At 37.4% G+C, this 24,870-nt stretch overlaps 2 protein-coding genes across 6 annotated transcripts; one reads left to right on the top strand and one right to left on the bottom strand.

Annotated features, from left to right (window-relative positions):
• The first annotated feature begins 10,056 nt into the window (after positions 1–10,056).
• Positions 10,057–12,716, top strand: LOC104211008 (nucleoside diphosphate kinase 1-like). Its single transcript, XM_009759996.2, has 4 exons — positions 10,057–10,319; positions 10,675–10,723; positions 11,692–11,923; positions 12,347–12,716. Exons 1-4 carry the CDS (start codon positions 10,269–10,271, stop codon positions 12,459–12,461), a joined length of 447 nt encoding a protein of 148 aa, XP_009758298.1. The 5' UTR covers positions 10,057–10,268; the 3' UTR covers positions 12,462–12,716.
• A 957-nt stretch (positions 12,717–13,673) lies between these two features.
• Positions 13,674–23,097, bottom strand: LOC104211009 (uncharacterized). Of its 5 annotated transcripts, none has more exons than XM_009759998.2 (9): positions 22,692–23,097; positions 20,855–20,961; positions 19,649–19,717; positions 19,401–19,516; positions 19,256–19,310; positions 15,085–15,205; positions 14,922–14,969; positions 14,703–14,797; positions 13,674–14,018 (listed from the first exon to the last, which is right to left on the bottom strand). In XM_009759998.2, the coding sequence occupies exons 1-9, from the start codon at positions 22,783–22,785 to the stop codon at positions 13,917–13,919; spliced, it is 807 nt and encodes a 268-aa protein (XP_009758300.1). In that variant the 5' UTR covers positions 22,786–23,097; the 3' UTR covers positions 13,674–13,916. The 5 variants fall into 5 exon arrangements, with proteins under 5 accessions (XP_009758300.1, XP_070009253.1, XP_070009255.1 ...); XM_070153152.1 differs by having other exon boundaries at positions 13,674–14,035; positions 22,692–23,082; XM_070153154.1 differs by lacking the exon at positions 22,692–23,097 and adding an exon at positions 22,537–22,655 and having other exon boundaries at positions 13,674–14,035.
• Between the last annotated feature and the right edge of the window lie 1,773 nt (positions 23,098–24,870).

Below are 24,870 nucleotides of genomic sequence, written 5' to 3'. Positions count from 1 at the left end.
AAAATACAGATGATCGTAAAAGAAACAAACTCTTTATTGTTGAAATGTTCTATTACAAACTACATTTTGCAAAAGAAAAAGCGAACTTTGAAAATAAACCTAGATTCAAAATAGACTAAAAATCACCCTGATGGGAAAAACGAGCAGAAGATGCTAAGATACAGATTTGACCTATGAACGCATTATGGTTTTGAAAATTGGTGTCCGCGGGGCATCGTTCGGCCTCACCGCGGTCCTAGGCGTGAGATCCCTCTCAAGTTGCTCCAGCTCATGCATAGTCTGCTTGACATAACCCATTACTGCCGAGAGGACGGTAACGCTGGACATGTTCTCACATCGTAGGCATCGTCTGGTGATGGCATGGGCAATGGCCTTGATCCTATCTCTGGTTTGTTTCTTCTCTACGAGCAGGCGTTTTATCTGATCGCTGCATATCTTGAAGACTTGAGCATCTAATATGCATAAGGTTATTAATTGTGAGCATCATGGCTCGAGGTATTCTATATGGACCGGTGCTTAAATTTGGTCACACATCAAAGTGGAGTTATGTTGGGATATAATCTTTGTACTTATTTTGTGTGTTTTGTTTCTCCTTGTGTGATGGTTTCGTAGCATTTTGCTTCATGGTGGTATCTGCTGAGCTTGCGAGATGGTTCCCTCATTTGATTCCCTTTCCATTATTGGGGTGCATCCGAGTTGTTGCTTATTTGGTGCACGAATTGCATGGTATGTGGCTTGAGGTGGTTCCGTTGTAGCATGTCGGTCATGCAGCTTGTGCTGGATGAGGTGAGGTTATTGGACTGGGAATGAGTGCTATTGGATTTGATTAAGGTATGTCTGGAAGAACAACGTCACTAGTCGACTTAGAATTCGGCAATGGTTCTTATCGGGTGAGAAAGCTCCATGACTTGGTGATCTAATAAGTGGTTATGAGTTTCTATGTGTTTCCTTCACCATTGGTAGTGTACGAAGGTTTAGAAAAAGGTTTTATCTGATATGAGGTTTGTTACCAGTACCGGGTTTGTTATCGGGTAGCTATTATGGTCAGAAGTTATTGCTATAAGTATCTGAGTTATGTAGTATATCATGTGATTATATCTTAGGTTATGGTTATAGATTGCTACATCTTGTTTAGACTTATATATTATGTATAAATACGAGATTCAGGTCTTATGATGAATTCCCAAAGTTGGGGATTGGGTTCTAAGGTTTATGGACTAAGATTGAAGAAAGGTTCTTCAGTTAAGTTGGGTTGTCGGCTTATATGGATTGGGGGTGACAAGGTATCACCCATGGGTATGTGTATGGTGAGGTTATACAGTGATTTGATGGCTTTAGGATGACTCTTGGCACATTCGAGGACGAATGTATGTTTAAGTGGGGGAGAATGTAGCGACCCGACCAATCGTTTTGAGCATTTGGATTTAGTTTAGTTGTTTGAGGTCATGAGTAGCTTCATATGGTATATTATGACTTGTGTGTATCATCGATTTTGGTTTTCGAGTGGTTCAGGATTAATATGGAAGAATGATTCTCAACTAGAAAACTTTAAGTTTGAAGAGTTGACCAAGTTTGACTTTTATGTATTTGACCTCGGATCGGAGTTATGATGGATCCTTTAGGTATGGATGGTGATTTTTAACTTGGACGTGTGCCCGAATTTGCATTTGGATGTTTCTAGAAGGCTTTTTGGCTCTAACTGACGAAAGTTGGTAATTTGAAGGTTTAGAAGTTCATAGGTTTGATCAGGAGTTGACTTTGATGTTTTCGGTTTCGGATTATGGTTCCGGGAGTTAGAATAGGGTTTTATGTCATTTGAAAATTGTGTGCAAAATTTGAGGTGATTTCGAGCTGTTTAGACGTGTTCGACGTAAGATTTGAATTTGGAAATTTTAAATAGTTCATTAAGCTTGATTTGAGGTGCAATTCATAGTTTTGATATTGTTATGTGGGATTTGAGGACTCGAACGGGTCCATATTATGTTTTGGGACTTATTGATATATTCGGAGGGGGTTCTGAGGGGCTCGGTTGAGTTTCGGATAGGTTTGGGTTGTGTTGCGCTCATATTTGATGTTTTGACGTTGTTTCTTCAAGCATAAATGGTACCACATTAATAAAATTAACTTTATATTCTATTTCCCTTCTTTTATTTAAGTTCCTCCCAGATACATGGCTTACATACCCGGCTCAACATTCTTGGAAAACAATCACATCGAGGGTTCGGAGGAGAATTGGCCATTCAATCTTGTGAACTAATCGAGATAGAAATTGGAAAAAGAGATACAAACGGAGAGGAATAACCAATCAATGAAAGAACATGAAACCATTATGTTTCAATAGAGGTACGAGAAATGGTTGGGGGCAATGAAGTAGGTGAAGTGGATGGATTTTGCGAGCTGTTCCAACCACTGCTGGATGTGATTCCAAGAACCGAACAATAATGAATACCACACAGAAGAGTCAAGACCAGGCTCCCCCCGCCATTCTTGTAATTGTTACCTGTAATCCGTGCAGGTGTGTCCGCACCCCCTGAGTGGACGAGAAAGAAAGGATTTCTCGAAGTAACCCCCTATGCTCCAGACCCAGGAGTCAACTTTCCCGTATGAGTATTCGGTACATGTATCAGTCCGTTGAAGAGTGAAAGGGTCACCACTACTGAGGACCCTCCTCTAACCTTAGATAGGTCGTCTGAGGGTTCACCGCGATTCATTGTTGTGCTTACACACAAGGCTACCCTTGAAACATTACATCCGTATTGTAATTACATAACCATATCAAAAAAATCGTCGAATTTGGATATCGTATGCGGGAGTTATGCCCATTTTAGTATTAGAGAAGATAGATGGTGCTGGTGCTTCGCAGATGCGAAGTGGGGTCCGCATCTGCAACCCCGCTGGTGCGAAAAATTGTCTGCAAATGCGGAAATGATAGCTGTCAGATCGCCGATGCGTCTTTTTGGGTGCAGACGCGGGATCCTTTTGTATTAAAAAATTAGATTGCATTCATTTGCTATTTTGAGAATATTTTGAGTTCTAGAGATTCGTTTGATATGATTTTCACTAGTTTATTTGTGAATTAATCCGTGTTTTGATTTGATAATTGAGGTTTTTATCAAAAAAATTCTAAAGTGAATAATTGAGTTTTGAACATCGATTCGAAGTTAGAATTAGATGAAATTAGTATGGTTGAACTCGTATTCGAATGAGTTAATGGAATTTTTGAGTTTTGTTTGGTCTTAGGATACGGTCCTAGGTTAACATTGTGGTTGACTTTGAATATTTTATTAAAGATTCGACCGTTATCATTTGGGTTTGATTTCTATGGCATTATTTGATGATTTTGAGTTGCTTTTGGCTAGTTCCGAGTTGTTCGAAGGTCGATTCGTGTGGGATGACGCTTCTAGAGTATCAGTTTGGCTTGTTTGAGGTAAGTGTATTACCTAAAATTGGTTGAGGAACTAGTTTCCTGAGTTATTTGTGATAGCTACGTGTTATAGGTGGTGCACATGTGCAGGGTTGAGCCCATGTGCATGCATCAGGGTATTTATCCATGCCCGTAGTAGTGTTTAGGTTATGATATGCCTTGAATTGGTTAATAAGCTTTGTGTTGTGATGTTTCTTACATTTGCACCCTGTTGTGAGCTATTTGAGCCATGTTTGATGTTACATAGAGGTTAATCTCCTCATTGAACCTGATAATTGCTACTTTTGCGATGTAATTGCCTGATTGACCTACCAGTCCAGGAGTATGAAATGTGATGTTCATTGATCATGTATATGTATTCTTGTATATATGCTTTCTATGTGATATGTTTTGGACTGGTAGCATGTGACCACGTCGGGCGGATTATGATATTGAGAGCGTGACCATGTCAGGCGTATTGTGATATTGAGCATGTAACCACGTCGAACATATTGTGATATTGAGCATCTGACCACGTCGAGCAGATTGTGATATTAAGTCTGTGACCACACCAGTCGGATTGTGATATATAGCTTGTGACCATACTGGGCGGATTGTGATATATAGTTTGTGACCATACTAGGCGGATTGTGATATTGAGCATGTAAACACACGAGGTGGATGGTGATATTGATTTTGTGACCACGCTGGACGGATTGTGATATTGAGCATGTGGCCACGCTGGGTGGATTGTGATATTCAGTCTATGACCACGCCAAACAGATCCTAATATTGAGCTTGTCACCATGCTGAGCGGATTGTAATATTTAGCATATAACCACGTCAGCCAGCTTATGGTAGCACGTGAGTTGTCCATGCTGCGTGTGGATATGGATCCATACTCCAGGGTCACCCTCTCATGTGTCTTCTTAATGATATTCACGCGGATCTGAGAAACTAATAGGTTTCTGGTTGATGTGGGCCTTGGGAAGGATGGTCAGTGATTTGATTCCGTTATTGAGATTTTGATATGGGCCTTAGAGTCATATTGCGATTTCTATTTAGATCTGGTTGCGGATCGCAGCATTTTATCTTTACTTGCAATTTCCTTGGCTGTTTTACCTTATTTATTTGCATATTTTCCTTATATGCTATATTATTGACTGACCTGAGTATGTTAAGAAAACTATGTGCACCAAGGTGGTTTTATCTGTGATTTTGTAATTTGATCATACTATTGTTTTGTACTTGTTGGAATTACGAACTGCATAGGTGATTAGCGAAATCTTGTATAATTCTTGCTTCTATTACCTTTCTGAGGTTAGTATGATACTTTCTAGATATATGAGGTCAGTTGTACTCATACTACACTTTTGCACCTTGCGCGCAGATCTTGGAGCGGAGATGTTGTGGATGATGGGAGTTGGCATTAAAGATGTACCTGCTTTTCGGATATAGCTACCACTTGTCCTTGACAGGTTTAGAATGATAATACATTTACGTATATTCCAAATAGATATTATATTTATATCATACCAGTTTTGTAAATCTAAGTCTTAGTGGCTCATGATTTGTACTACCAATCCTTGATTATTGTATAGAGATTCAGTTATTTCACTTATTGATTCATATTATTCTCATTTGAATTGTGTTGACTGTTAGTTAGCTTATCTAATAGGTTGGGTTAGGTGTCATCACGACTAGGTGAGTTTTGGGTGGTGACAAGTTGGTATCAGAGCCCTAAGTTCATAGGTTCTACGAGTCATGAGCAAGTGTCTAGTAGAGTCATACAGATCGGTATGATGAAGTCCATACCTATCTTCGTGAGGTAACAGGGCATTTAGGAAAAACTTCCTATCATGTAGTATTGATTTATCTTGAAATGCATATCTTTGATTTTGTACAGAAATGGTAAATATAGATCATATAGAATGAAATTAAGTACGAACCTGAGTAAAAGTGATAAATAATTTCTATTATGGTATAGCTAGGTAAATTTTCCTTATTTTGCATTATTCCATGGGCCCTACAACTATAACAGTGGTATATATTATAGCTATAAGACTTCGCATATATGGAGGGAAGTACATAAATACCTCATTTTGGAGTTAGCATTGAAGTCATACCAGCATTACATAAAAATTTATAAATTTACCTACTTTGGAACTCGCTTTTGACATATACGTCTGATGTTTCCAAGATTCGCGTCTGAAGATATAAATTTTGTGTAGTATAAACTTCAAAGTACAAACTTCAAATAAATTACGTCTAAAGTTCTTCCATCACAGTGCACACTTCAAACAAACGATTCTATTCTTTCATCACAATGCAACTTCGGATAAATTTGTTTGAATTTTGCACTATCGCATGAAAACTTCAGACAATTTGATTAAAGTTTGCAATAGATAAAGAATACAGAATTAGCCATGCAATCACCACATATTCCAAAATCACCACTATCCCTCTATCCTTTGGGACTAGAAAACACTGAAGAACCATTATTCATCCACCATTTGGCATTAGAAAACATTAGCGAAAAGCTAGCTCAGTCTGAGTTATATTGGTTCTTTGGTCATAAATCTCTCTGGGTTTTGGTTTCGTTTAAGACTCCATTGGAAGAAGAAGAAGAAAGTAGTTTGTCAGCAAAGCAATAAACATAACAACATGGAAGAGGAAAAGAAGAAGGGAGAAGGATGAGGAAGTTGCATATGAATTTCCCTCAAATTAGGTATAGGATAAAGTTTTTTACAAAGTGGGCCCAAATAAATAGCAGAGTACAATTAAGATATGAGGTAAAAATTTGAGTAATTTTTATAAAGCACTATAGTTTAAAGCCTAGTAACTACAGTTTGTCTAATTACATGGGTGTATACAAAGGATACAACCTGTATTGACTGTATTCATTCGCTCAACGAATACAACTAAGGCAAAATACAGAAATACAAAAAAATAAAATGCTCTTGTTGAGAGTCGAACTCAATACCTCCGTTAACTAAGCGGTAGCTCTAGCCAACTGAGCTACAGAAAAATAAAATGCTCTTGTTTCAGTTCAATATAATTAATCTCTTGTTTTATAGATTTGCTATAAAATTCAAATATAGCTACAGAATGGTAAATTTGCTGAAAGTATAGCTACGAATGATAAATTCAGTATATATATTTGATGTGTCGCGTAATATTCCCTATAAACACAAATCCCAGGTATTATGGAGTAAAATAGGACCCCAGACCCCACCTGTTAGGAATATACGGGGTATGTTATTGCTGTTATGGAGTAGAATAGGAGTAATAAAGATGATTAGCTTTCTTAAATTATTATTTGTCCGGATACCAATACTTTAGTGATAATCTTGTATCGCTAAATTACAAAAGAACGAACTATTGGTTAACATATACAAATTTTGGAAAAAAAGATTAGTCGAACCTTTGTCACATGGGTGATTTATGTCACTCGAATTCTGTCCGAGGTTTACCACCGTGCGGTAGTCAAGACCAACCTTAACTTCAGCCTTTCCAATACATAGAATTATTTTAGGATGTTTAAGACTTAGAATAATTTTAGGCAGCAAGAAAAAAGTAAAGGCACACACGAATTTACAGTAATCTCTTCCCAACTCGTATTAATATATGAATACAAGAACATAACAAAGCCAATCCTATGGCCAAGAATAAAGAACACCCTAGTTCCCTGCCCCAAAACAAATTTTTCACCCTTAGGAATTACACTTAGATGTTTTTTGGCTAACACTTTGCCACAAGACTAAGTTTCAGCCCATTTAGGACAACCTTATGCACATATTTATAATGCAGGCTGCCCAATTACACTTGGCAGCATTTTAGACAATCAGATAACAAGCCACAACTGATGAGCAAATATAGGGAACACGCTAAAAATGTGTATCACTAAGTCACACAATCAACCATGATAAAAAAACGTGCATCAACTTAGCCCCATGATCGGTCATGCTTGGATGTAGCAGTTGTAACCACTCAACTGCCTTGTCATGTGCACTGCATGTGCTCATTTTGGCTTGCTGCTGCACGCCCAAGGCTGGCATTGTGCTCAGCCTTGCCCTTTGATACTTCTACGCCCCAATGTCATAACCACAACTTGTCGCCCATTGACTTAGTCGCACACACCCATTGCCACAGCTGCCCGCTTATGTCAAGTCGCCCTCAACTTGAGCAAATATGCCCACGTTAATGTCATTGCTTGTCTTTCTTTGCCTTGCCTTGCCTTTCCATGTCTTGGCCCCTACTTTGACATGGTTTTGCCTTGCTATTATTATGACAACCCGCACGTCCATGTGAAATGTGCCTTGACTCCGTCAAAGTGCGTTTGTCAACTACGCATAGTCTGTCATGCCGAGTTGCCCATCATGATATTGCCTCATTTTTCAAGTTGTGTGCCAAGGCCATCATGAAAATATTTGTCACAACCCACATCTGCCGGAGAACTTTATGAAGGGGCTGACAAACCACCCCTACCTGAAGAATTCGTCGTCCTCGATGAAGTAGTTTCCACACTTTTTAGCACCACCATAGGCCCTAAATATGCCGTCTCCTACTCATGTTCTTCCTCTTTCGGCTCATCTTCACCTTTTTCATCAGCAAATAAAGTTGTAAGCCATATAAGTTCCGGACAATCCCTCGCCATGTATGATCCTTTACAAATAAAACAACCATCAAACTTGCTATTTTGTCCCTTGTTTGTCAAAGGTCCAGCATATTGCTTTTCCTTCCCATTGCCACTGCCCTCAACAACATTACCCTTGTCATTCCCGTTTTTCCTTCACTCTTTTGCCTTGTCTTTGTTCCCATTTTTGGACTTTTAAGTAGTAAAGAAATCAGAACTATCTTTTCCTAGCAGGAAATCACCCAACGCATCTGCAGCAACAATGACACTAGGAAGGTCTTTCACATTCTGCCTTCAGAGTTTCATCTAAGCCCACAACTGCAAATCGTATAGGAAATTGTGCAGCTTGTCTTCCTCATACATGTTGCTTATATCCAGCATCAAAAAACTGAAATCTTTGACATAATCCTGACCGTTCCAATTTGTTTCAACTTCTTCAAACGATCTCTAGCAATCCAGCCCGCATTGCTAGAAAAACATTGATCCTTCAACTCTTTTTTCAACCCTTCCCAAGAGTAAATCTTCAACCTACCAGCACTTACATCATCTGCCACGCGTGTTCGCCACCAAAGCTTAGCATCTTCTACCAAGTACATAGTCATAATGGTGACCTTGTCTCTATTTCGCACATGGGCAGCCTGAAAGTACTGCTCCATATCCCACAGGAAATTTTTGAGATTCTTGGAATTTCTTGCACTATTAAACTCTTTAGGCTCAGGAATTTTGACCTTAGTATGATCAGCCCCACGCTGGACATCATTATTGCCAGCAACACAACATAGCAACCCATTTTACGCTTTTAGATCTGTGCACTCTTGGCTCAACATGTTCATCTCTGCCTCAAGATAGGCAAGACGAGTAACAATAGTCAGAAATTGTTCACCATTAACTGTTCTGACGAGTGCCTCCAATGCAACAACTTTTTCCCTCGGTTCTGCATTGCCACCAGCCATCTTTCACACAATTCAACCATTGAACGTCGTGTCTTTGCCCCGATCCATCCACGCTCTAATACCAATCATCACAGGGGTAATTTATGTCACTCGAATTATGCCCGAGGTTCACCACCGTGGCAGTCAAGCCCAACCTTGATTTCAGCCTTTCCAACACTTAGAATTATTTTAGGACGTTTGGGACTTAGAATAAATTTTAGGCAACAAGAAAAGTAAAGAGATATACAAATTTACAGGAATCTCTTCCCAACTCGTATTAATATGTGAATACAAGAACACAATAAAGTCAACCCTATGGCCAAGAACAAAGAACACCCTAATTCCTTGCCCCAAAACGAATTTTCCACCCTTAGGAATTACACTTTGACGTTTTTGGATAACACTTTGCCACAAGACTAAGTTTTTGCCCATTTGGGACAACCTTATGCACATATTTATAGTGCATGCTACCCAATTACACCTGGTAGCATTTTAGACAATCAGTTGACAAGACCCAACTGATGAGCAAATATAGGGAACATGCTAAAAACGTGTATCACTAAGCCACACAATCAGTCATGATAAAAAACGTGCATCAACTAAGCCCCATGATCAATCATGCTTGGAGGTGGTAGTAATAATCGCTCAACTGCCCTATCATGTGTGTTGCATGTGCTCGTTTTGGCCAGTTGTTGCACACCCAAGGCTGGCATTGCACCCAGCCTTGCCCTTTGACACTGCTCCGCCCCAATGTCATGACCACAGCTTGCCGCCCATTGACTTAGCCGCACACGCCCATTGCCACGGCTGCCCGCCTATGTCAAGTCGCCCTCAACTTGATCAAATCTGTCCACGTTAATGTCATTGCTCATCTTGCCTTGCCTTGCCTTGTCATGTCTTGGCCCCTGCTTTGACATGGTTTTGCCTTGCCATTCTTATGCCAACCCGCACATCCATGTGAAATGTGTCTTGCCTCCGTCAAGGTGCATTTGTTAATCCCGCAGAGTCCGTCAGGTCGAGCTGCCCGTCATGATGTTCCCATTTTTTCCAGGTTATATGCCAAGGTCATAACACATCTGTCACATTATTAGTTGTACTTGTTGTTCAGTACCATTTTAGCTTGTCGCGGAAATTTCTAACGGCTCTTTCTCAAAAAAGAGAATATTCCACATAGGCAAGTAGGGTTTTAATTGCCGTACAAATTCCATTCCTCCTACTATTCGCTGCTGTCTGCCGAAATCCAGTACAGTACTAAGTGTAGTGTCAATTTCACAACACAACATCAAAGAAACCGAAAATGGAGCAAACATTCATTATGATCAAGCCTGATGGTGTCCAACGTGGCCTGGTTCGTCTTCATTATTACTACTTTCTTTATTTTGTTTTCAAATAAGTATCTTATGTATTCATAACTTAGCGTTTCGATTTCAAGCAATTGATTTGAGCACTAAACTACTACTTTCTCTGTTTTAATTTTTGTGATATAGTCAACTCGAGACGGAATTTGAGAAGAAATAAAAAGAATATATGTGATCCTAAACAAGTCCAGACTGAGTTATTCTTTTTTAAACAATGGAGGTTATAGATTACAAATTTCGTATAGTGGGTATCTATTTTATTCGTCCAGAATCCTAAAAGATGGAAAAGAATAAGAAAGAATGAAAGTTTGATTCTTTGACTTATTTTTTATTTTTTTATCTCAGATGGGTGAGATTATTGGAAGATTTGAGAAGAAGGGTTTCTATTTGAAAGGTAAAATATTTGCCCTCTTTCAGGAAAGGTCTTTTACTTTTCCCATTTATGGGTAGGACAATTTGTTGTATGTTACCCTTCCATTTGGTCAGGAGAAATGTGTATGTTATTATAAAGGAAAGCTTGTAATGCAGAAAACTTTTAGTCTCAGAAAATATTGTCTCCAAAGACCTTAAATCTTTTAAAATCCATGTGAATTTAGCAAAAAATAGGGCGCAATGGAAATATATATATAGTGATACCAACTAGCTGTGAATATGTTTTAGTCAAGTTAGTACGTTTAGATCTTATGTTTCTACGAGTCTTTCAGTTCTATCACGAATTTGTATGCCAGTAGAAAATGTAGCGGACTTCTATCTTTTTTTAATTTCTATTTTGATTTTACACAATATTTGCCTAAGATGAGCTTGAATGGAGCGACATAGTCAATGAGGACTTGTCGCTCTTGCTGTACTAAAATGAATTTAGTCGACCATGATAATTTAATGTCATTGTTATTATTCATTTGCAATGTGGTGACTCTATGGTAGTCCATTTACACCAACCTAATAAATACATGACATATTTCTTCCCAAACATGATTATCAGTAAATCGTAGTTAACTAATACACATTTTCAGTTTATTTTATCAGTTAGGGATGGTAAATTAGTCTGGTTTGGTATAAACAACACCCGGTATGAATAAGTTTTTACCTTTTCATGGCCATATGTAGATCAGCAGTTTATATCTATGCAGATTTAGTAAATATTTTTTCCATGTTCAAAGAGATTGGAATTGACGTCTTTTTTTGGTATTTCCCTTGTAGTAGTTTGTTTACAGTTTATATAATTACTTTGTAAAGATGATTGTGACCTCTTCTTAATACACTATTTTTATCAGAATTTTTTTTAATAGACTTAGATGTTCTGATTTTATTTTATTTTTTAACTGAATCTGTATGGCCATATTCTACTCCTTTTGCATATAGGGTTGAAGTTTATGACCGTGGATCGTGCTTTTGCTGAAAAGCACTACGCAGACTTGTCTGCAAAGCCTTTCTTCAATGGGCTTGTCGATTACATTGTGTCTGGCCCCGTTGTGGTAATGATCTGGGAGGGTAAGGGAGTAGTTTCAACTGGCAGGAAGCTCATTGGAGCAACAAACCCCTTGGAATCTGCTCCTGGAACCATTCGTGGTGATTACACCATTGACATTGGAAGGTATTTATTCAGTCGCCAGTCTAGCATTTGTGCATATTCTTGATTATCCTTCATTGAATTCAGCAATAAAAAGCTGGAACTGCCCGAGAGCAATAGTGAAATCACTTTAATGTTAACTGATTGTGCACTATCAATCTCTGGTTCCTTTTTTGGCTTTTGTTATCCAATATCCATGCCTAGTTTGGATTTTATTTTATCTCTTTGACTCTATCAATTAGTTACCATGATACCTGACGTTCGGTGTTCTGCATCAAAATCAGCTGTGATGTCCAAATAATCAGCTGATGATTTTACGTTTTGAAGAAAGTTATCATATCTACTATATGTTTTTACATTGGTTGAGATGACCAAGAAATTGGTATACATGCCATTTCAACTCAACTTGTTTAGCTGGGAATAAAAGGCGAACCGCTTTGGTTGCAGGAATGTTATTCATGGAAGTGATTCAGTTGATAGTGGACAGAAGGAAAAAGATCTTTGGTTCCCTGAAGGTATTAATTGGTGGCGTCCCAGCCAACACTCTTGGATCTATGAGTAAAAAGTTTTATGACTACAACTATAACTCTATTGATGTCTTGCGAGTGTCAGTTGTAGCGTATGGATTTTGATGACTGTAATAGAGTGTGGTAAGTTTTGGTGTTTCAGATTTTGTACTTTAATTCCCCATGTCAAGGAGACTAATTATGTCTAATTCTTCAAGTTTATCATCTATAACTTCACAGTTGTCTCTTGGAGTGTATTGCTGCAGATTGTTATGAATGTCGAAGAGCCTAATGTGGCTGTGTTTATTTAATTATGCGAAGTAATCTTTACTTGTTCTTTTATAACATAAGACAATAAATTTTGGGCTCCTGGGGAAAACTCGAAGATTAAAGATCTGTATTGTTGGTTGAAAATTTTGAGAGAAAGTGGATGGGAAGTTTAACACCTATCTGAGGAGGGAGTAAAGATTACAATGATGAATGTGTTTGTTTCATTTGATTGCTATTGTTGCAAACAGATTGGAGGAAAAATGATGGTCGGTTTCTTGTGGGAGGGGGAAAAGGAGAAGAAATTTCATTTTGGCTGAATGGACGATCAACAATTTTCGGAAAGGGGGAAAGAGGAGAACAATGATCTGACAAGGGTTTTATTTACTATGTGGTAGCAAACAATGGTTAGTTCTTTATAAGGGGGCAAATTCAAATAGAGTGAGTTTATGTTGGGGGGGGGGGATACAAAGGTAAGAGAAATTCACTAAGTAGTTGGAAATGAGGATAGGCTATTACTTTTATTGGATGTTTGTAGTTGGAGGACTTACTGTAGGCAGGATTCCTGGGGCATTCAGCTGGTTTATGAACCTTAAATATTCCAGTATTGTGGTCTGACCCAATGTGTCTTCCAGAAATGAAGCATTCGAACCAACATGTCAAGCTGTCACATGTATGGGAACATTGACACATCACACCTAAGGGTGTGGCTAGGTAATTTCTTCCCATTAGCCTAAGCTTTCGTGACAAAATTAATGGGTAGATGTGCTGATGAGGTTAACAAGTAATCAATGAACAGTTGAGGTGCAGACAAACTAGTTCGGACATTATTGTTATCAGAACAAAAAAGAAAAACAATGACACTTGTTTCACATCAGCCAATAGAGGCGAAACTTCAAAATTGATTTAAAGCTAGACACGGGTATTAAGATTGCAGCTCGGTCCATCTAAAGTACAGGTGAACAAAGTATAATTACTCTAACATTACCAAATACATGCACTGGAGAAACCTGTTATATTTCCTTTCTTTACCTCTAAGAAATCACCACAATGTGAACAGAGGAAGAGACCCACAACCTAGCATCAAAATGCAACATCCAATTCTAACAGAACTGGGAGTAACACCATAGAACACCACGACGCAAGAACAAAACCAAAGCATGTCACAGAACTTGCATGAAAATCATTTCCATTTTTCGAGATGTCATGAATACAAAAACTATAAAATGTCATGACTACAAAAACTATCGACTAAGAAGTCGGTATGAGGGCAAATCCTCCAACCGTGTTATGTCTTCTTGCAAAAGCTCCCTTTCAATTTGTCGACGAGTGGACTTCATAACTGTCTGGAAATAAAGCATATCTAAACATCAGGAATGCAGTACAATTAGTACACATGAAGAAATAATTTATGAAAAGGTCAGTTCTCAAGAAAACATTAGTCTGTACTCGTGCAATTGTCCAGCGCATATAAAGAATTTCTCAAGAAAAGTAACTGAACTTAGTGACTGAAATATAATTAGATACTGAGAATGTATTTGAGCACATATAAAACAGCAAATAACTTTCTTCACACAAAACTTCAAACTACTAAGCAGAAAGCAAAACTGACAGCTATATTATGCAGGAAAGAATACTGTAAGTGATAGCTCAACTAAAGATTTTTTTTTCTTTTGATAACTGAAATCCCTGAGAGCCAGTGGTGCACGGTCCGAAAGCCGGTGGATAATGGGTCACCCCTCTACCCTTCTTCACTTAAATATGATACTTCTGTCAGGGTTTGAACCCGTATCATGAACCCTAACCCACAGATCACCCGTTCTACTCTTACCATTAAATCAAAGCCTGGGGGCTGTTGAGCTTAAACTTTTAAGAAGCATATAAACTCCCAAAGTATGGGAACTTTTATGAAAGCATATGGTACAGGATATGACATGAGAAGAATTGAATTATGAAGAAATGAACTTACATATCCCCAACTAAATTTCACTAATTACGCATACAATTCATTAAAAATTAAAGGCACATACATTGAAGTCCATATATGATGCGTGCATGGCAAGCCACTGATTATCCATCAGCTTAAACGTGATACAATATAGCAGATCAAATGCTGATTCATTTTCTGTACAAAGGCAAAAGACATGCTTAGAAGGCAAATGCAAAACTGCAGAAGCATTAAATGGACGACACTTAAGGGTTGACCAATGGAAATGAGGTAGATCTTCAGATAACGGCCAAGCATTTACCTGCAAGAAACTTCAAAAAAGTTGCTCCGACCAGAGTTCTTGGTTTTACTGTAAAGTTGATGCATAATTAGCTAAATGAATCAACACAAGATCTCCTAGATCTTAGATTTGTCTTAGAGTTTCTACATTTTGCTGTAAAAAAGATAATAGAAGGAATACATACTAGCTTCTAGATCAAGCATCTGGATAAGCATAAAAGTGATGTTAACACCAGCAACAGCAAATGGGTATTCCCATAATGCCCTATCACCTTCCTGCTTTTGAAGAAGATCCTGGAATGATTTCTGCAAATAACATTAGGGAGAAGAAGAGGATGAATAGTGGATCTACAACATTACTGCTAGAATTTGGATCAAGCACAGAAGAGTTGTTCGTAATTATTTGTAAACTTGATCATATGGTTCTGCAAATTTATTTCCCTTTTTTTAAATAAAATGAAGCAAGGAAATTGCTCGATTCATCAATCTAAACATTACATGCTCCAGACACAACTCTTGGCTAGAATGACTTGTTATATGCAAGCTCAAACATTTAGGCTTTGAATTATGTCAGTAGACTACCGGACAGCTACACTTGTGCTTGTATAAACTTGTTCCAAAACAAAAAAGCCTCATTTTTGTCTTATGGTAAAAGTGCTGAACAACCATACATTTAGCGTGAAATGTGGAATCTCCTCCATATCCAATGTCACCCAAATGCGAACTATTTCAACACATGAAAGGGTGAAAATTCATTGCCTAGCCAAAATAGTAGGCTTCTTTTGTATCATATCAGTATGTACCACAATAAAAATCAACTAAGTCAATAAAAATCCACTAACAAAAGAGTAACTTTGATGTTTAACTAAAAAAGCTTACATTATGAGTCAAAAGTATATGATTTATTCAACTAATAAAGTTATTATTCTGAATAAATTATTAAGTTAGAATAAGATATACAAGTGTTTAAAATGTGAAAGAGTAAAATGATTAGTTGAAAAGATATCACATTGAGATTAAGACAGTAATAGTAGTAGTATTACTTATATAGGAAGAAAAACCTAGTATCAGTTCATGCTCTTATTAGTTAAAAAATTTTGTCATAAGAAAATTATCCCAAAAAGGAAGGGAATGAGAACAAGTATATCGCGATGGCCAAAAGGAAAAATGTAGGTAAAGTATTTTGGTCAGAGTAAGAAATAGATGGAAAAGTCATGAATTACATTCTTTAATGAGCCAAGTAATATTAGATCATAAGCTTTTCAGCAAATAGTAAGAGAAACATATAATGAAAAAATACTCATAGGACCATGACCAATATTCTAATGTCAAAAATCTTCTGCCTCTCTAATCTTTGAGCAAAGTCAAGGCAACTTTTTGAGGTAGAGAAAAAAAATAACGACACAAAAGAGAATTTCCAGTATCAGGTAAAACAAGGTGGATAATGTTTTTTGTTTTAGGTTTAGCTGGGAGGGAGATTACAGACAAAATTTCTTGTATTTCATTCATGTGCTAAATAAAAGAAATGCTTTCTGATTTAGTATACAAACATAAATGTCAGTGATCAACAGGCAATCATTCCAAGAGAACACATCTGCAAAATTGGTGGTAATTATTTTGAAAACTTTATCAAACATCTTATGCCAGGGATTTAATGCAAATCCAGGCACACTCCTAAAACATCAGATGAATATGTAATACTTTGATGTGGCTAGATTCATGCATTGTCATCGTCAATTCGTGCGTAGAAAGTTCTGCCAAAAATTGGCTATCCTCCAAAAAATATGGAAAAGACATAAGTAACCCCTTGTACTATGGCCGAATTTCTAATTACACACCTATTCTTTGCGAGGGCCCTATTACCCCCTGAACTAATTAATATCCTTTAGAGCTGATGTGGCAGAAGATAGTGTATGTCACCCTCTTTGAGAGAGTGAGAAAGGAGAAAATGTTAAAAATTTATTTTTATAACATTTCTTTTTACTAAATATACAATTTTCCTATTTTTTTTCTTTTTCTTTTTTCTTTTCTTTTTCTTCCTTTGCTTTTTCTATTCTTTCCTCCACCTTCGTCGCTTATAAGACTTGGCTGGACAATAGTTCCGGGTTTCCGGCAGCCTCCATATTCTCCGACAAGATGGAGTAATAGATTTCATTCTTTTTCTCTCCAGATTTCCTTCTCTCTATCTCATGCCACAATTGCACCGGATTACTGCCATTTCTAATCTCTATCTCTACTCATCATTTTTAAACTTCTAATAACAATTGCTTGTCACTGGCAAAAATTGAAAAATCTAAGTCTCAAAATCAATTTCCGATTTAACACAGAAGAAGCCCACGAAAGTTTCCTTCATCAGTTCACCACCCACGCAATAGACCCGTGATGTCGTCGTTTACCGGCTCATCCTTCGCCTCCCGATCTACGGTGATTACTAATACCCCTTTTGACAAAGACTGAGAGTAAACTGTCAGCGTCGCCGGAAAATGCTTCCCATCCCTTTGATTTTCTCACACGGAAAAAGTTTCTTATGTTGAAACTGAATTTTAAGATATGCACTGAGCTATTTTAGTTTTCATTTTCATATTCGCCTCTGTATATAGATTATTTCTTGGGTTTGGTTAAATTAAACTGCTTAATCTCGTAGCTATTTGTATCCCGTGCATGTGCTGGAAAGATGAAGTAAGGAAGAACAGAAGATGGTTTTAATGGTGAAAAGTTGGGGAAAGAAGATCGGATGAAAATAAACTATTTTAGTTGGAAATAGACAGTAGGCGTGTGCATTTCACTACTGAGCACAGATGTGGTAGTGTCATTTCAAGGTGTTATTAATTCCATTTTAAAAGGTTAGGGGATAATAGGACCCCCTCAAAAAATCGGTGTGTAATTGAAATTTCAACCATAGCCTAGTTGGGTACTTATGCCTTTTCTTGAGCTGATATAGCGAGATTGAGTGGAGGTGCACGCAAGTTGGCATGAACACCACGGTTACCAAAAAAAATAAAAAAAGAAGTTGCTAACCATATTGGTTCTCTAGAATTGGTATTGTGACAGTTCCAATATTGTTGTCCTTAAGCCGAGGGTCTTCGGAACCAGCCTCTCTACCTCCACAAGACAGGGGTAAGGTCTACATACACACTACCCTCCTCAGACCCCACATGTGGGATTACACTCGATATGTTGTTGTTGTATATGGTGGGATTGACCGATTGAGGAATGCATAATCAAATGCAGCCGTATCTTCTACCTCTCTTTGCTTACCATATAGCATTTTTTTAACGATAAGTAATTTACCATAGAGCATATTAATTGATGAAATCTCAGCTTTTATGAAAATGGCAAATCCATGTAGCTTCTCCTGGATCTAATTTTTTCCTAGGCTGAAATATATAACATGTGCCACTAGATCTGATAACACTAAAATCTGCCAACCTTAGAAGTATACTATTATCTTTTCAGGCCTTTCTTTATGTTAAATTTCCAGGGCCTCAAATATCTGAGTTAATTTAATGAGATATAATTGTGCCAAATGTTAAAAGTTGGGGATGGCACATAAACTGCTTCATAGACTTTTTTGATGATGTAAACTGCTTCACATAGACTTCTTACAATTCTGTTGATTTTGTAGCTTAAATGGGTCCAAAATGCTTAACAAACTAGATCTGCACATGTCAATTAGCAGCTTCGTACTCTACAGTCTATCCAACAAATTTGTTTGATTTTACAAGTCAGTTGAAATCGTGCTGTGAATGGTAAAACTTTTCTCTTTATTCGTGGTCAACCGAGATCTACACCAATCTACCAACTTATCCCCAAAAAAAGGAAAAAAGCCATTTACCTGATTTACCCCATCTTCATTCTTAAGTTGCCCAAATTACCTTTAAATAAAATTACTAAGAGAAACACTTACCCAATTGTTTCAAAAAAAATTTAGAAGCTAAGCACAAAGAAAACTAAAGGGTGTCTGCTATTCTTTTCTGTTTGACAGTAGCAGGGAATGGCAGAGATTAACTGAACCATCCTTTAAGATGCCCATAACCAATACCCTCCCAACTACTATTATGTTTTCTAGGTTAAGCAATCAAATAGAATCATACTTTGACAATAGCATGAAAGAAAGAGGTGCATAAGAAACTGTGAGAACATACAGATGTGACACAACAATATGAATAAAAACTACAATATCAGGAGACAAAGTCATAAGACCAGTTTAAGAAGAAAAATAGCTGTTAGGTTACCAAATGATCACCAAATCATAGCACATGTTGATACTAAAGATTAGCTTTTCATTATAAGCATAGAAGGTTTACATGTCACTATGTCATTCCTCCATAAAGAGAAGTCAAAAAGAGGACGCACCGGGAAATTTCTCACGAAATATAACAAGTTCTCCAGTGATATGAATCCGGCACCCCTATCAAAACCAATCAGATATGTTAGTGGTGAACCAAGACCAGAAGGACCGGGAGGTTGGGGTGTGGGGGTGGGGATGATGATGATGTACCTAAAGTCAGTAGATGGATCTTTCCCTTGCCAACCCATTTCCTTCCACTGCTCAGATACTAAACCATGGAGTTCTTCCTCAGGAAAGGCCGCTTTCCACAATGCTCTTAAAGCTTCCTTTTGGGTAGGGAGAGACGAAGATGAACAGTAAGAAATGTAAATTTTAACCTTAATGTAATGTTTAAAAGCCTTAAAGATGTTATCTCACAAGTTCATCAGGAAACAGCTAAGATTTCAAATAGAGGATACCTGATGTTCTGGAATTGAACTATCATATGCAACATCTATACGGTTTTGTAGCCTTAGCAAGCATTCCTCCTGACATTAACAAAGTGGAAGAGAACACCAATAAGCGCCAATGTGCCAAAGATATTTCATACTTCCTCACAGTGCTGTGAAGCTTATCAATCTGAATAACATAATCTCTAAGAATAAAACTGGATAATTGACGAAGTGGGAAATTGAAAATAGAAAGTTATATTGGCAATCAAATCATAGCTATAAGATATGCATGCCTGACAATTGGCACAATATAAAAGATAGTTAAAGCATATGTGAACCTCAACATGAGCTCAATTGGCAGACTGAATAAGAAATTAGATATAAGATATTCATGCCTGAGACTTGGCACAATTTAAAAGATAGTTAAAGCATATGCGAACCTCAACATGAGCTCAATTGGCAGACTGAATAAGAAATTAGATACTCCCTCCGTTTCAATTTAGATGAGGTACTTTGACTCGACACGGAGTTTAAGAAAAAGAAGATTTTTGAAATTTGTGGTCTTAAAAGCTTAAGGGGTAAAAGTTTTGTGGGACCATGACATTTGTTAAAAGCTTCTCATTAAGGATAAAATGGGTAAAATGAAGAGTTTAAAGTTGAAATGTGTCATTCTTTTTGGAACAGACTAATAAGTAAAGTGTGTCGTCTAAATTCAAACAGAGGGAGAATAAGATATTAATGCCTGAGACTTGGCACAATTTAAAAGATAGTTAAAGCATATGCGAACCTACAATCTCAATTGGCAGACCGAATAAGAAATTAGATATAAGATATTCATGCCTGAGACTTGGCACAATTTAAGAGATAGTTAAAGCACATGCAAACCTCAACATAAGCTCAATTCGCAGACTGGATAAGAAACAAAATAAAATTCACTACCACTCATAACTATCAGCATAAGGAACCAAATAAAATTCACTCCCACTCGCAACACTCAGCATATTCCCTTTTCGTTGGAACGGTAAAGTGTATAATCTTGGAGATAACAATCAGAACTAGAAAACAAATTTGTGTTGCAAATTGGCAGTACCTCTAAGAAATCCTATCCAGAATACAAACTTTCAATAAGAGAGGATCAAAAGAACATAATACTGCATTGCGTTTTATGACACTCTTAAAATTTACCTAACAGGAAGCTTAAACTTCATATTAACCCCTACACTAGACTAATACCTGGACTGGTGTCAAATCAAATGATGGACGAGTATCAATATCTCTTGTCTGGGCACAAACACATGAAAGGCCTCTGCCAAGCCATGCTGCTGATCCTGCCACAACCTCTGTAGTGACAGAAGGAAAAAATAATCTAAGGAAAATGGGAGCTCTAGAGTTTTCAATAACGATGTGCTTCTAGTATTATGAAACAAAAGAAGATTAGATGCAAGAAGAGAAGTATCCTTTTTTTGTGACAAGGAAAAGAAGTGTATCTTTCTTGACACATAGAGAAGACAACACTAAATCATATAAGCAAAGTTTCATAACTAACGATGAAGTGTCAAGAATGCAACAATTCAGCAACTATGACGAGGTTCAATTTTGTAATCAGGATATTAACATAATTAAATCACAATACACGCATAGGTACCAACATGATGTTACAATACAAACACAATGGGCTACACTACTCAGCTAGATAGTAGAAATCTTACCTCCCAAAATTGGTCATTGAGTAGTGAGGACATGAGCATACTTTTTTTCTTTTTCATTGTTTAACCAAGGAAATGTATTGGTAATGAGAGATAAGCACCAAGAGAGTGCTGTTACAAATGTACAAAAACAGCAGGAAACCTTGATCATAACTATGCCATTCAAGTGTCTTAACATTTATGAAATAGCCTTCTTTAAGCACAACAAGAAAAAAGAAATCACCTCCCAACATGGAGCACAAGACAAGAACCACATTCACACAATTATTTCACAAAAAATAATTTCACCATTTGAAAGCTAAAACCAGATGCAATTGTGTGATGTAAATTCCTCAAGGAAAGAGGGGGAGAAAAGCTCTGTCACAGCTGTTTAAATTAACTGATCACAATCCTGCTTTCTGGTAAAGTGCAACCCCTCAGATCAACAGCTATTACTTCTAACAGTCTGGTTAGCTAATCACGGTATTTAATAGTTATGCATATGCAGCCAGTACCACTCCCAAAAGTTAACCTCAATGACCTAGTACATTCACAAGCACTCCTTTCTAGTGTTCTTGTCCATTCTAGAATTATCAGGTATAGTTGGAGTCAATAGAAGCTACATTCCGCACATTTCCCTATTGAAAAGGTCAACAGCAGGCATTCATTTTAACCTACAAACAAAACTACTATGATGTAGTTAGATCATGCATAACAATTGCCATATATTATTAGTGAAAGCTCCTTATCTGAAAAAAGTGTTGGTGAAAGTATTTTTTCTTAGAGAACCAAATAGCAGGGGCGGATGTAGTGTTAATGCTATTGGTCAAACCCTGTATATACGTTATAAGATTCACTAAATAATTACAAATAATAGATTTCAAACCCAGTAAATCAAATGGCCCGTGATAGAATTGCGAACACGAATCCATAAAGTTCAAATCATGGATCCTGCCAAGTAGACAGCTCTATAGCTACTGCCATTCTTTTCCAGTAGCAGCTTAACTAATAGTAATCCATGGAATCAAAAGTCATTCCTCAAATTTTACCAAAAAATAACTCAATTACATAAACAAATGAATCCATTTCCCAAATCATATAGTACTAATATGTTCTGATGCGCACGTGTATAGTATTTAGTGCACACAGATTCATGCATCTATCTCAACACAAAACTAGGGCACGAAAAAACAAAATTGCGGAAAAAGTCAGAAACGGACGCAAACTCACCACAAACGTCAATATTAGCACGCATGAGTAAACCTAATTTCAATCCACAGATAGAAACTCAGATAATGAAAGCAGTACGGTAATAGAGCTGGAGAGAGAAAAAAGGAACATGTGTTTGCGTTGTAAAAGTAAAAAACAGGAATATATATATATACCAGAAGAAGTAGAATGGCAAGTAGTACTATTTCCTCTTTCAAATCCTTGTGATATCCTCCTAACTGCTACGAACGATTCTCCTCTATCGTCCATTTTACCAATTTCAATGCTAACACTAAATCCAAAGGATCACTGTATCGAAGTCAATGCCGACAGTTGAAAGCTTCCTTTTCTGGAATTGAACGGGAAAAATTGGATAGCGGATTCGGTTTCTTGAATAGAAATGGAAGATTCCTTCATCGAAGCCGCAAGATCTGCTATAAGAATGAAAGAAAAATATCTGGACCCAATGGAAAGTTTTCTTTTTTAATATATGTTAAGTATTTACGGCCAGCTAAGAGCTAGCAGAGTTGTGTGTGCGCGTGTATATTTTTGAGAGATTCTTGATACGAAATTCTCGTTCCTAGATTTTTCGGCTTAGCAATCAGGGAAAATGACTGAGGTTGGGGTAGGGGTAGCGAAGGGGGTGGGGGTTGAGGGTGATATAAGCAGTTTGTTGAGTTGGGTGGCCTTCTTGTCCGTTATTGGAGGGAAAAAAATTTAATTAAAAAGTTTTAACTATTACATGACTGTGTAAAATAATTTTCGAATTGTCGAATCATTAACTTCATGGAATTAGAAATTGAAAAAAAAGATAGGTTATATGCTAAAACAAGTCAAAAGATAGTGATAATATTAAAAATATTCAAACTGTTTGTGAATATTGTATACCGTCAAAATCGAGTTTGCCTAATTTTGTATGACTAACCGAAATCGGAATGGTAGATCAAGGCTCGGCCTCGGTTATATCGGACCATGGTACGAAGACGGATTGATAAGCTCGTAGATCGATGGTCGATCACGATCGAGACCAGCCGTGATCGAGACCGAAGCAAGAAAGAGATCAAGCGTGATTGAAGGAAGCCTACCAGATCGAATAACAGAAAGCCGAGATATCTGGGATCGGGCAAGGATCGTGGCGGAAATCTCGGCACGTATCAAGTCAGGACCGGTTATTTAGCTTATCATGGGATTTGCTTCTCTAATTAGAATATACCATAAATAGGATTCTTCTACTATATAAAGAGGGTCCTAATCATTTTGTAAGGACAAACATCCACGCATATCAAAGCAATACAATACTCTTTTTCTCTCATACTATCTTGTTCATTAGTTTATTTTATAACTTTACTCTCACTCACTCAGTTCGAGGTTGGCTTAGCTCGAAGGCTGAATTGCATTTCAATACTGGTTTGCTTTATTTTGTTCTTTATTTCTACTATTAATAGTCATATTTATTGTTTACCTCGATAAATGTGAGTAATAATTAAAAGTGATTTGTGGTTTTAAAGATATGTGATTTATTCCAATACTAGTGAATATACAAGTAATATTAGGTTTAAGTAAGAAGAATTGATGAACCAAACCAGTGTTGTTAGAGCAATTGGGACCTCGAGCTCGATTATCTCGGGGGCCTCGAGGTAAGTTAAGAGCAAATAAAGTATGAACAATAAAGTAAAGACAATAAAGTTGAAGAACAATTGTGCAGCACAGTAAACGAGAAAAGCAGAGTAGAATGTTCTATTGCAATGAATAATGCCTTTGCAAATGATTGGGCCCCCTTTATATAAGAGGGGAAAATCCCAATATGGAACATTCCCCATTAGGGTAAAGAATTCTATTGGTACAACTGTATAATAACCTAGTACGGACTCGTACTATTTCGTACAAATCTTATCTCTTAATTTATGCCCTGACCCACATGTCCTTGAGAAGTACCCGCTCTTTCTTGAGCGTCATCGAAATTATACTTTCCTTGTGGGTCTCCGATTTGCTTCTCGAGATGCACACATACCGTCCAAGGTATGATCAAGTCTTCGATTCTTACTCTGAGCTTCCGAACTCGAGCTCGGGGTATGACCAAGTCTTCGAAATCGAGCTCTCCAATTTAGATCGTATACAGATAGTCCCCGCGTTTCTTAGAATAAAATGATATGAAACGATTTGAATTCCCGAAGTCCTTTATGATGGCATCACTCTTATGACGTAAGCGTTGAAATGACCTAAGCGTCCCTTCGGTTCTCTTCCCCAAAAGTAATAAATTCACGTTAGAGCCGGTCGGCCATCAATATTAATGAACTGTCACCGCCTTCCTCTATATATACTTGTTTTCTCTTCTCTTTAAGGATGTTCCCACCT

The sequence above is a fragment of the Nicotiana sylvestris genome, chromosome 8 (genome assembly GCF_000393655.2).
Source record: "Nicotiana sylvestris chromosome 8, ASM39365v2, whole genome shotgun sequence".
In the NCBI taxonomy this organism is placed as follows: Eukaryota; Viridiplantae; Streptophyta; class Magnoliopsida; order Solanales; family Solanaceae; genus Nicotiana; species Nicotiana sylvestris.
Note: the sequence above shows the minus strand (reverse complement) of the source record. Positions and strands in the feature narration are given on the sequence as shown.